Source organism: Hippocampus guttulatus, chromosome 15, assembly GCF_054856545.1.
Source record: "Hippocampus guttulatus isolate MCC_2025c chromosome 15, RoL_Hgut_1.0, whole genome shotgun sequence".
In the NCBI taxonomy this organism is placed as follows: Eukaryota; Metazoa; Chordata; class Actinopteri; order Syngnathiformes; family Syngnathidae; genus Hippocampus; species Hippocampus guttulatus.
The window spans coordinates 9,452,249-9,465,769 of NC_141275.1; the positions used below are offsets into that span (position 1 = coordinate 9,452,249).

At 45.5% G+C, this 13,521-nt stretch overlaps 1 protein-coding gene across 1 annotated transcript; it reads left to right on the plus strand.

Moving 5' to 3' along the window:
* Positions 1-837: 837 nt before the first annotated feature.
* On the plus strand, positions 838-12,698 carry gucy2d (guanylate cyclase 2D, retinal). Its single transcript, XM_086131209.1, has 19 exons — positions 838-1,226; positions 2,720-3,721; positions 3,803-4,104; positions 4,199-4,571; positions 4,645-4,726; positions 4,805-4,910; positions 5,730-5,849; positions 5,940-6,020; positions 6,088-6,264; positions 6,351-6,507; positions 6,606-6,755; positions 7,014-7,162; positions 7,252-7,415; positions 8,680-8,872; positions 8,941-9,115; positions 10,160-10,258; positions 11,530-11,624; positions 11,710-11,792; positions 12,013-12,698. Exons 2-19 carry the CDS (start codon positions 2,869-2,871, stop codon positions 12,095-12,097), a joined length of 3,444 nt encoding a protein of 1,147 aa, XP_085987335.1. The 5' UTR covers positions 838-1,226; positions 2,720-2,868; the 3' UTR covers positions 12,098-12,698.
* Positions 12,699-13,521: the final 823 nt, after the last annotated feature.

The following is a 13,521-nucleotide window of genomic DNA, read 5'->3' on the forward strand; positions in this document are numbered from 1 at the left end:
TCAATTTCCCTTGCCTTCAGACTATTCAAGAACTATGAAGCTGTGATTCCTGGAAAGACATGTGTGGTGCTACCTTCATGGTGCCCATGTTAATTGACTTGAGCAACTAAGTGAGGTCAATGAGGAGGCAAATGTCTCAGCCACTCGTTGACTCCTCCTTACAGGGTTTGATTAATTCCGGGTGGCGAGAAGCTTCCTCAGAGAGAATAAAGAATTCCCGGAGGGATGTTCTAATAAAATTGACAACGTATGACAAAGTGCAGGAAACGTCCGGGATACGATACGCGGAAGGGCATCCATTTCTGCCAAAGTTAAGAGGTGATGTTAAATTCAGCGGCGCTTGAACGCTGCCATTGCTGCCTCCTCATCTTTGGCACAAGCTGCTTCTTTTGTCGAGCGTGGCCGACTTGACTCGGGGAGGCTCGCCATCAGCGCCGTTAGCCATGTCACTAAGAGGCTTGAAGGCGGCAAGATGAGTTTAGCACAGCCTCCCCTTGACTAATCTGATTACTGCAGCGAGGCAGCTCTCGGTGTGCGAGTCAGGACAAACACATCATCGCACGTGCATGTGCATGGAGGTGAGACAGAGATGTGAAGGTCCACAATGGAGCCAGGTTAAATGTACTCAAACACTGATTTGGGGGTTGTTTTACACTTAAAAGAACAGAGGGGTGGGGGGGGGGGGTGTTCATTTCCAGCTGCTGTCACCTGGAGAGAAGCACCAGAGCAGAATTAGGAGTAGACATCCCAACTTTCCCCTCATCTCCTTGGGCCCTCCCCCACCCTCACTCTCCCCCACACTAGTATGGATTAAAAGCTAAAGGAGGCTGAGAAGTCACAGCTTGAATGTCCTCCCCGGTCCTTTCCATTTTCCTTTACCTGTTACATTGTCCGAGCAGTCTACCCCTTCCCCCCTGCCCCCCTCCTCAATTTTTAAATACGGATTCATTTTTTTAACTTGCTCTTGTTCTCATGCATCACCTGAGGTTTGGGGAGTTGTCCCCAGTCCCCGGCAGAGAAGCAACAAGCGACGGCAGATTCGTTAAACTTCGATATGGAATTGTGGCCGGATTTTAAAATAGGAACTTAAATCTGAAGGAAGGTTGAGTATCTTTTTTTTTTCCTCTTGGATGACTGATGACATTTTTCGCGACAATTGGAACCACTCTGGAATTTGGATGGCATGCGACATTGACATGGATCCTCTATATAGCGAACCAATCCAGGTAAGATGTTTTCAATTTTATTGAACTATCCAGTTTAACAATGTCATTATCACTATGACTCGAAAGACCGATCCTCTTAAGAACAAGGTCAAAAGTTTTTTTTTTACTGTTGCTTCTATGAACCTGTTAGCCCTGTACATCATCCCCATTCGTTTTTTGTCTTTTATTGATTGACTGATTCTTTGGCTGGGAAAGGTGATGGGAAAGGTGATGCGAGCCCAAATGGACGTTAAGGCCAGATTTACCGAGCATAGCCGCAGCAGCGCTAATAGGCTTGCTAAGCACATACAGTGCAAGTAATTCGGAATCAGGAACATCACTTGAGGGACAGTACGTCCTTGCGCAGAGAGGTGGATGTTAGTTTGAAATTGTATTCCGTTCGGGGCAAAGTTCAGCCAATGTAGCCCAAACCCTCAACAACTGCCCACAACTCTCTCCCTCAATCTGAATGAATAAAGATGATCACAAACTCGGCGGCGACTCCACATTTGGGATAGATAGTATCCAACTAAAAGCATTACGGTGTCTATTTAATACATAGTAGGGATGAGTAATTGCTCTCTTAAAATGTTGTCATCAGCAGCTATTTCTGGAACGCGCATAACGTGCAGCCGCACAGGGAGCACCAAAAAATGCTAGATGAAATAGTTTTGTAATGTGTGAAGTCATGACCTGTCAGTCAAAGATGTTTATATGGGGAGTTTGCACCCCCTTGTGGAATTGCTCTCTGTAGGAGACTTTTTTTTGAACATCGAAACTGAAATCATTTCCACCTTGGGGCTGAATCACAAACAAACAAATCTTTGATCAAACTGATTTTGAACTTATTTTCTCACGCTTCACTACAGTCCCCAGACTTGTCGTCCTCGTCACTGATGTGTCTGTCGGACTTCTTGACTGTTCCCGTCAAGTCCGTCAGCCCATTTGCCAATCAAACAGCCTCGTGCAAGGGCGGGCAATTAATTTTGCCAAATCTTCTTAACTCTCTTCCCACCTCCGTGCAGGAAATAAGAATGTTGTGACCACTAACAATTGTTGTCATTATTGCTCGTTGGGGGGGTTGGAAAAGTCTAAGACTATGTTGGCAACACTGATAACAAGTCGCATGTCTTGCTTGCGATCTCGCTTGTTCCTAGCGTCCACATTTGTGCGCATAAAATAAAAGCAAAACTTTCAAAAAAAAAGCACCACATATTTACCGTGAGTGGCGGTCAAAGGCTGTGTGTGGGCCGTACTTTGCCCACATCTGGCCTAGTGGGCGGGGCTGGAAAATGCCAACTTTCACAGGTTCAAGGGGTAGTTCGTATGAGGCACGTGAACAACAAATGGCTAAATGTAAAGTACCCAAGAAAAAACTGAGATGCCAATTTTCCCTGATTGAATTGGCTGGTCATGCGAACTGCAGTAACACAGGGTTGAATTTCTTTATCTTTGTAACAACACGTGTCCATGTTTAACTCTCTCCGCATCTTGCTCCTGTTGCCCGGAGGCAGTGATGGCTCGGAGTTTTGTCGACATCTGTCCACCTTAGGACTCAAAGGCTGCTGAGTGCCGAGTGACGGCCTCCCACCACCCGCTGTCGCACGCCCTTAGCCACGCTCGCCATCTCTCCGGTAGGACACCATAAAAGCCGTGCGAAGGAATGGCAAGTCGCAGAGACCCTCGCTTCCTGCACAACCTCTCCTACCACCCTCGATGGCAGCACGACTCATTCAACCCGAGGAGGAAAAGACACATGTGGACAAACAGCGATGTAGCTCATAGTCTCGCTCTCTCCTCGTCCGCATCATCGTCATCGCCGTCGTTAAAACCACAGTTGCCATGTTTCCCAGTGCAGCGTTTGAAGAGCTGTTGGGCAAGTTGGCTCCTAACGCCCTTACTCCTCATGTCAACCCTACCTTGTCATGCCTGGGCAACAACATTCAAGGTAGCCCTGGTAGGACCCTGGATTTGTGACCCCTTTTACTCCAAATCCCTGCCGGACACGGCGGCCCGCCTCGCCACCGCGCGCATCAACAAGGACCCCCACCTTAACAAAGGCTATTGGTACGACTATACGCTGATCAACGAGGACTGCAAGTCATCCCGTGCCATAGCTCGCTTCTCTGAGCTAGAAGGATACGGCGCGGCGTTCCTGGGACCGGCCAACCCGGCGTACTGCTCTTCCGCCGCTCTGTACGCTAAGGATTGGGATGTTGGAATACTCTCCTGGAGTTGCCTGAAGCCAAACATGGGCGAAGGAGGGATGTATCCCACTTTCCTGCGCCCACAGCCATTGTCTTCGCGCGTCCTTTTCGCAGTGCTGCGCTACTTCCGCTGGGCCCATGTGGCCATCATCTCGGAGGAGAGTGACATCTGGGAGGCCACCGGATATGAGCTGGCTTCATCTCTGAGGGCTTTGGGCCTGCCTGTCAAGCCCGTGGTGACCATGGAGGAGGGCAAGGACGGGCCGAGGAAGGCTTTGACAAAAATCCGGGAAACAGATCGGGTTCGAGGTGAGCCGCGTTGCTTCGCACAAAAAAAAACAAAAACCTCAACGCTTGTAGGTTGCTAATGAATCAATTTCCTCTTCACAGTGATCATTATGTGCATGCCTTCTGTCCTGATTGGCGGGCGATCCCAGTACGACCTTTTGCTATCCGCTCTAGCGATGCGAATGATCGACCGCGGCTACGTTTTCATCCCCTACGACGCGCTGCTCTACTCACTTCCGTACAAAGACGCTTTCTACTACGCCCTCGGCAACGACACCAAGCTGAGGAAAGCCTACGACGGAGTTCTCACCGTCACCATGGACTCCGGAGAACGCAATTTTTATCAGGCCTTCAAAGACGCTCAGGACAGATACGAAATCCGCAGCGGCACCGCGCCGGAGCACGTGAGAACATCTGCTCGGATCGTGCGCGACTTTCAAGGGAAGCGCATTTGTTGCTCACATGAGCACATGATCGCCATCTGTCTTCCCTTTCTAGGTTTCTCCATTCTTCGGCTCCATCTACAACATGATGTACTACATCGCGATGGCGACGGAGCAGGCTCGCGCCCGTAGCGGCAGATGGGTGACCGGTGAGGTCCTCAGTGGCAGTAAGGGCGGCTTTGAATTTGAGGGCTTCAATCAGCGCCTGAGGGCGGGTCGGGACGGTGAAGGCATGCAGGCTCGCTACGTGGTGCTGGACTACAGCGGGATGGGAAACTCTCTGTACTCCACTCACGCGCTGGAGGCCGCGCACACGGACGGCAGGATCGGAGGGTTGAAATATCTGGGCAGATCAATCCATTTTGCTGGCAGCACCCCGTACACGGACTCCGGTTGTTGGTTTAGCCCTTACTTTGCCTGCAGCGGAGGTGAGTGATGCCGCGGGGCCGTCATAAGAAACTCGCATTCCAGCATCGTCAACCCCCTTTGTCCTCCCAACAGGAATGGATTCTACCACCATCTTCCTTTTCCTTCTCGTCGTTATGGTGGTTGCCGGTGCTATAAACATCTTCATTCATTTCAAGTACGTACAGTGGGAAATTCTCACCAATCCAATGCTTGCGTGGCGGTACAATTTCATTCGTAGTTCTTTTCATTCCAGGAGGAGCGGCAGAGTGGGCTTCACCTTTGGAGACGGGGGTGGATCCGCCAAAGTGGTCCTGACTCTGGATGACCTGGTCTTCATTAACACGCAAATCAGCAAAAGGGTCAGTGCTCACAGTGTTGTCTCGATTCTTTTGTCAGCCGTTATTGGGTTGTTGTTGTTTTTTTCAATTTAAATTGGTTCCGTTTTGAAGTGGGAAGCCGACTGCCCCAAACTGTGCCGTGACAAGGGGCTTTTTGTGTCGTTTTCTTGGGAGGGACGGTGACCGATTCTAAATTTAAAATTATTTTCGTAAGTCACAATACATCTTTTTTTTTTAATACATTGTTTCAGATCTTGTTTAAAAAACAACTTTAATGCCTGACCCATCAAGGAATAGCCAGAAAAATCTGATTTTTGGGAACTGAGATGTTCATTAACCCTTATATCAAAATCCACAAAAATATTTTTGCTGTATCATGTCGTTTTAGATATTTGTCGCATTCCATTTATAAGCATTATGTAAATTACATCTGAAAATGAAAATTTGGGAAAAAATCACATTTTAAACCTGCAGTATCAAATTAGATTCAGATGATTTAATGTCATTTAAAGAATGAGTTACATAATGAAAATGCATGTATCAAATATGATACAAATGGCATTATAAGGTTAAGACAGACATGAGGCCAGCAACATTGGACCATTTGGGCATGCAGAGCAAAACTGCAAAGCCCAAGCTGTTAAATTCTGATGGTCGAATCAGACCTGAAATGAAAAGAGAAAAGAGCACATGTAGCGACTTTTGAGACTAGCGGTATACTTTTCTTTCCCTCCAAAATCTTCTCAGGCATTTTCTCCTTGGTGTACGGTTTTAGATGCACCGCTACTTTTGTCGACGTAATAAACACAATTTGCTCTTTTGCTATGATGTTGAAAGCAGAAGCTGACCGATGATAGCATCATGAGAAGTGCGCTGGACATGAAGACGCCTCACCACTCGGTGTCCGGTCGCAGTTATTTGGCCTCCACACCGGACAGCTCCAACGTTGCTGTTTTTGAGGTGAGTTGGGCACATGAGTTCTTTTCGGAGCTGCGATTTTGTCCACGATTATTTTTATTTTCAGTCTGTGTTGTTTCTTGTAAATCTCAGGGTGATTGGGTTTGGTTGAAGAAAGGCCCACCCGGAGCTGTATCTGGCATCAATAGCAGCACCGAGTCAGTCTTCATCAAGGTCAGTGTTTTAAGGAAGGAAGTTGTGCCACGCTTTGCATTACGTCCCCGATTTTTTTTTTTTGTAGCTCAGAGACATGAGGCACGAGAATCTCAATCTGTTCCTGGGACTCTTCTACGACTCTGGCATTTTTGGAGTGGTGACGGAGCACTGTTCCAGAGGCAGCTTGGAGGACCTGCTTAGCAACGAGGACGTACGTCTGGACTGGATGTTCAAATCGTCCCTGCTGATGGATCTAATCAGGGTACCGGAGAAACAAAAAGAGGCACTCGTGCTTTGTAGTGCTCTTTCCAAAGGGTGTTGTACGATTCGCTCGGCATGTCTCAACAGGGAATGAAGTACCTGCACAATCGAGGAATCATACATGGACGCCTTAAATCGCGAAATTGTGTGGTGGACGGGCGCTTTGTACTGAAAGTGACCGATTACGGCTTCAATGAACTTCTCAGTGCCCAAAGTGTCAACATAGAGGAAGAAAAGCCAGAGGGTGAGTTTATATCAGGTCCTCAATTTCCTTTTTCTCAATACAATACATCACTTTTGTCCACTTTGCTTCATTTTCATGGCTTTGACTTCAACCAAAAGATTTGTTCTGGACCGCCCCTGAGCTGCTCCGCAATCTTTCTCTGAGGAGAAGGGGGTCGTTTCCGGCGGACGTCTACAGTTTTTCCATCATTGCACAGGAAGTGATTTCCCGCTCCGCCCCTTTTTGTATGCTGGACATGCCAGCCAAGGGTGAGTGACACGGCACTCAAGATCCGCAGACCACAATGTTTGTCTTTTTTCTTCCCGTTTTTAATCTTGTCGTCATTATCTCGCATCAATTAGGGGAGGGAAATAAGCATGACAACTGTGGCCGAAAAACCCAAACAATAACTTGTTTGCACCGCTATAACAATAATAGTCAGCGCACACGATAAAAGCAAGACATTCAATCTGCATGTGCGTCTCGATGTTATTGTTTAAGGCAGCGTTGTCTGTGTGTTTTGGCAGAGATTATCGGTCAGGTCAAGGAACCCCCTCCTTTGTGTCGGCCCTCCCTGTCGGTGGACGAGGCCCCCCTGGACGTCATCCAGATCGTCAAGCAGGCCTGGAGCGAAGAACCCGACAGGAGGCCCACATTTCACGATATTTTTAAACAGGTGAAAAGACACAAAATGCACATCGGGTGGACACGGTGGTCACCATAGCCGGCCGGGGTGTCACTCCTGTCTCCGTTTTGCGTAAACAGTTTAAAAGCATCACCAAAGGCAAGAAGACCAATATCATCGACTCAATGTTACGCATGTTGGAGCAGTACTCCTCCAATTTGGAGGATCTGATCCGCGAGAGGACGGAAGAGTTGGAGGTGGAGAGACAAAAGACGGACCAACTGGTGGCTCAGATGTTGCCTAAGTGAGTTCCGCCAATGTGTGGGAGAAGCCCTTTTCAATCATCTTTGGTCATATTTTTTAGAGAGACATTTAACTCATTCAGTGCCAGCCAAGTCTAGACCAAGTCTGAAAAGACGTTTAAAAATGTCTTTGGGAGTGAATGAGTTAAGCACTTGGAGTCAGACTTTAGGTAAACTCAGCCCAATCAGTTCGGCTTAGAAATGAGTCGTGAGAATCATGAGTGAGAAGTGTGATACCGAGTGATTGTTCAATAATAACACCGGTCAACAACAAATATGTGTCCTTAAATGTATTATTGACATCATAACTCTTTTTCTAGCATATCAAGTTTTGAAGATATTTTCTTTTTTTGTTGTTTTTAATTCTATCCTACAGTACAAATGCTTGCGCCAAACGGATTTTACATGACATGATTTTACATGAGGTTTCAGCCACCGGTTGAGACGGATCCACAGTTTGTTCTGATCTAAGACACTAAAATGTCCAAATTTTGACGGGTGCCCTGATTACACGTGTAATTAATCCGTAAAGCGGGGGGAAGTTTGCGGTGCCAGCCCCAATCCTTTGTGCGTTTTAGGTGCCACTGCCTCTCAATTAGTGCTGCCACATTAATTGCTTCCCATCATCTGTCCAGTTCATTCGTGTCCACTAATCATTCGTTTTGCTTCATTCATTTGCGGTATTTATTCGAGTTGCGCTAAGGCAGTGGGAATTCGGGAGTGTTTATTCCAACCTTATCCTGTTGTGTCGTGTGTATCCCATGTGATAGTACTCGCCTGGCCCTCCCCTGTGATAGTACTCGCTAGATAGTCCAAACCATGACAGCGCACCTCCCCAACTCCCACATTTCCCCAGTTGCCATCACGTATCGTGGTCGTAACAGTTAACGATTCTCAAACATGGTCCTTAATAACGGCGTGCGTTTATGAAAGTCCGTAGTCATGATAAATGGGCACAGGGAGTGCATGATTTGATGGAACAAAAATAGCAGCGCTAGCTGTGCTAAGCTAGTATTAGTCCTGTAAACAAGCCGATATTGGCCACAGCTGCGATGTCGGGAACGCGACTTATTGGTAATGGAGTGTGTCTCATGATAACGTTTCATATTTTGGAATGTACAATCAATTCAAAATGATAGAGTTGATAAACATACCCGCCGAGCATAAATATTGATAATCCATCGCCGCGTCTGAATACTCAGCTGCCCGAGTTCCCTATGCTCTGTTTGCTAGTCTTAGGAATTCGTTTTGTCCCCCCCCCCGCAGGTCTGTGGCCCAGGCGCTGAAGACAGGCAAGCCAGTCAAACCTGAGCACTTCAGTGAGGTCACGCTCTACTTCAGCGACATCGTGGGCTTTACCACCATCTCGGCTCTCAGCGAACCCATCGAGGTGGTCGACCTGCTGAACGACCTCTACACGCTATTCGACGCCATCATCGGGCTGCATGACGTGTACAAGGTGAGTGCTGCGGGCGGTAGGTATCACATGAAAAGCTGTTTATTGGCTTTCATCTTGGCGATCTTTAGGTGGAAACGATTGGAGATGCTTACATGGTGGCCTCGGGAGTCCCCAATCGGAATGGCAACCGTCATGCCGCTGAGATGGCCAACATGTCGCTTGACATCCTCCACTGCATCGGCACCTTCAAGATGAGACACATGCCTGAGTTAAAAGTTAGAATCCGGATCGGCTTGCACTCCGGTAAGCCGTGGCATGAAAAGTGACGGGAATAAACATGTAACCAAGCAATCGTGGCGAGAACCTCGAGAAAATGTTCACAAATAAGTGATTGTCTTAAAACAGGCCATGAAAAGTGCTTATTTATTCCTCTTGTGTTCAACCGCATTAAATCTTTCAGAAAGAAGTCACTCTAAATCCTTCCCACATCCAGTAACGCTTCAAAACTTAATCACGCACGTACACGTGCCACTAAACTATTGCCTGTAGTGTGGCACAAGCATGGGGAAATAAAATACAATCAATGAAAGGTTAATTTGTTGCAGATCGGTACGCATGCGGTAACACGAGCTGCTAAGGAAAGGAGGTATTTTTACCTCCTTGATCCCCGTCTGGAACTTATTCCTGGACTAGTGAGGCACGATCCACTTAGACTGCTGTCATCCAATTAACACAAAGCATCCGCCACAAGTCACCGCAACTCATCCAGTCATAAGAGTCAAGCTTTCATTTTTCAAGAAGCATATTTTGATCTGAAATGAATTGGAAATTGGAACCGGTATTGAACGTACACTGTAAACTCTCACACACACACAGGAACAGGCCTTTTTGCCATTATTGCGTGTGTGTATGTCCCAGGGTTGTGTTGGTTTTCAAATCAGTTTTAATTTGTTTTCAGAGCAGCTGATTTATTCATTTATTGTACTTTTGCTAAAATGCCTCATTTTAGTGTCGTTTTTATTCCTTTTGGTATTTTTTAAATTATTATTATTTTATATAAGAAGGATCATTTGAGTGCAACATTAATAAAAAAAATACATAAAACACCAAATAGTGTGTAATAAAGGCAACCAAACTACAATTCTCAAACGACTGCTTGGCCTTTCCTCTGTACAGACAAAGAGCAATACCGAAATTAATCCATTTAAAATGAAACCCGAAAGCTCATTTATGCTATTTATTGACGAAGATGAAAACAAAGGACATTTTAAGTCTGAGAAACGGAACATGCAGCTTCATTTCGAGGTTTTTGTTTTAATCTAACAAGCTTGGTGCCTGCGCTTTCAGGCCCAGTCGTAGCAGGAGTCGTGGGCCTCACGATGCCTCGCTACTGCCTCTTTGGAGACACAGTCAACACAGCATCTCGAATGGAGTCCACCGGGTTGCGTGAGTATGAATTCACATACTTTCTAGAAGGACGGGAAGTTTTTGTGTGTGGGAGGCGTTTTTTTTCTCCCCGCTAAGACTAACGTGGCCGAGGACAGGTGTGTGCATGCTGCTTGAGGCTAAACGGGGCTTTAAGTGACGAGTCCTTTCTAATCTCTTAAGACTATAAACAGAATTAGAGGTCAATTCAAAGTTTTCCTGTAAATAAGATGCTATGCCCTGGTGGCCTGGTGCATGTTCCAGAAATAAGGACAAAAGGCATTTCCAAGGAGATGAACCTGAAATGCCCCATGCACAGACCATCCCGTGACATTTAACATCATGCTGGCTGCAGAACTGTCTTAGGGGCGGAACGTTTCAGGTGGAGCGCGATCCGTCCCAAGATGGAGGTCGACCTCCAATCTGTACTGAGTTAAAGAAAAATGTTTTCCTGTAGAATTTGACTGAATCTGTCCCAGTGGCTCCATCATAAAGCCTTAAACTATAACGGGACAGTAAAGTCCTATTTACAAATTTGCCTTTCTGTAATGCTCTAAAGGGTCACAAGATGGGGCCAAAGCCCTGAAATGATGAACCACTGTCAAGAAATTACGTTGAAGTGATACACCTGCAATTTCACACTACGTCGGGGAGGAGCCCCGTTTAGCCTGGGTAGTGAGTGGAGATTACGGAGAGTCATCGCTGCATTTGCAAATGTGCAATTCCTGTCTTAATTTTTTTCTAAATCAAAATATTAAAAAGCCATTTATTCTCAATGGTAATATTTTAAGATGAATCTGAAATGATATTCCAACTATTTTGGAATCATAGGTTTTGGGATCATTTGAGTGGCGGGGGTTGACTGTACCTTTCACAAGAAAGATATTCTACCTGAATTCGTTTTTAAAAAATCACATTTTAGTTTTGATCCCAAAAGGTCCATTCAAAAATGAATTTTCTAACCGTTTTCTACAGCACTTAGCTGTCGCTACCTTTGATTGAGAGGCCCGCAAACAGCAACAAACCTTTCACACATATGGAAGTCTTTCATTTTTATAGCGCCAATTCACACCAGACATTAACCCAAGGCACTATTGTGCAAGTCTAGAATGAAAAACCCTCTCAAAGTAAGAAACGTCAAGAAACTCAGCCAAGCGATAAATCTGCAGTCCGGTGCCTCCAAGTGGTTGAATCTCAGCTATCAAGCGGAATGGTTGTTTTTACCAAATGGATTTCAGTTTTGTGCCGACGCGAATGTTAACCGTGGGTTTGTGTGCGTGTGCGTCGTGCAGCTTACAGAATACATGTCAACCAGACCACAGTAGACATCCTGAACAGCTTGAAGCTGGGATACAAAATTCAAGTTAGAGGAATGACGGAATTGAAGGTAAACTGGGGTGAAACGAACCGAATGCTTCCAAAAACGACAAACGCACGCACCTCGTTGAACTCTGTGATCTTTTGTTCAATAGGGAAAAGGCGTTGAGAACACGTACTGGTTGGTGGGAAGGGAAGACTTCAAGAAACCCCTGCCTATTCCACCAGACCTCCAAGGGTAAGGGACGTCGCCGTCATTTTGGATGTGAAGACCTTCAAAGACATTTATTCTATCCCTGGCTCCTATTTGTCTCAGTTTCTGTTACCATAATATCCTTTCAAGCTTAAAATAGATGAACAAAAATATTCTGATGCCGACTTACAAAATAGACATTAGTTGGTGGTCCGATACATTTTTGCAATCTTGATCTTGTGTCCGTCTGCGTTTCCTCTCCCAGGGGAAGTAATCACGGCATCGGGTTGGATGAGATTCCTCCTGACAGAAGACAAAAGTTTCTGGATCGACAGAAGAAGATGGGCTAGATTGGTGCTGGATCGCTTTGTTTGGTTTTCAACAACGCACACCCGTTGAGATGGTGAAAAGAGGTGTGCACCATTTTCAAATAGACTTGGCATAATCATTCAAAGATGTCCTGTTTGAGGTCTAAAACGCGTGGCTGCTTGAGGGAGGGAGTGATGTCATAAAACAGCTTTACTGGTGTGTAACCTTCATTTAGAGTAACGCTGCACAAACTCATTACATGTCTGGTCTCGGGTATAGAGGGTGTTTCTTGCACTAGATGCTAAACGTTTAGAGACTATTCAGCCATCAATATGTTGCATCATTGCCATCGGGGCTTTCCGTACAAAAGGTCAGAATAACATATGACATTAAATTCACCAAAAGTGATGATATAATGTTCGGCTCTGCTCAGTGCATCATTTGTTTTTTAAGTTAGGTCACAGCACATTCCAGAAAAATGGTAACTTGTACCAAGGGGCCAAAACACCAGCCGGAAAACAAGAATCGCATTGTATGTTATACTGCAATCGGAATATTTATTTTGATGATGTGTGTATTGATTTTTAACATATAATCTTCGACTCTTACAGAAGACAAACTCATAAAAGGAACTTCAGATAACAGCTTGAATTTCAGATCGTGGTTATTTGTCATTGTTGGCTCTTATGAACTGTTAATGTGCACACATGGGTGCATATTGCTTGGTCCACAAAACAAAAAGGAGGAAAAGCAGCATTCCGGATGCGGATGGAATAAAGGATGAAGTATGTAGAGAATAGGACCTTCTTTTGATAGACTTTGAATTCTCTTTGCCAAATACAGTAGATGCACCTGACACAACTCAAATGAGGTGGATTATGCCGATCATTTTGAAGGGGGACTTCTTCATGTTTATGTAAATAAATAATGGCTTCAGTGAAAATGGTTGTTGACTTTGCTGGCTGAGCCATGATGGGATAAACGCACACACTGAAACGGGGACCAGTGTACAAATAACATTCATCTGAAGTCAATTTGGCCACAATGCAAAATTCAGTTTTGTTTAGGTATGTAATAATTCCATATATGGTCTTCTGTTATATGGTACATTGTATAACATTGTTTGCATTTGTGCAATTTCTACCGAGGCACAAATGCAAACTATTAAAAACCTCCATCCCAAAAAGTACATTGCGATTATTATATATTATAGCACCATCAGCATCGTGCCTGTCATATTTAGGCGACATCTTTCTGAGAAACGTCGAGTGCCAAAGAAAAAAAATATGTGCTCATTTCGCCACCGTGTCAGACGTACATCGTGTTCCAGGCGCACCCCCGGTGTCCTGAAGCAGCCCCAAATTTTGACTGGCACCGGCTTAAATGTGCCAGTCTGACAGAGATTTGTCAAGTCAACTAAAGCAAACCAGAAAACACTTGGAAACCTGGATTACTTTCAAAACAA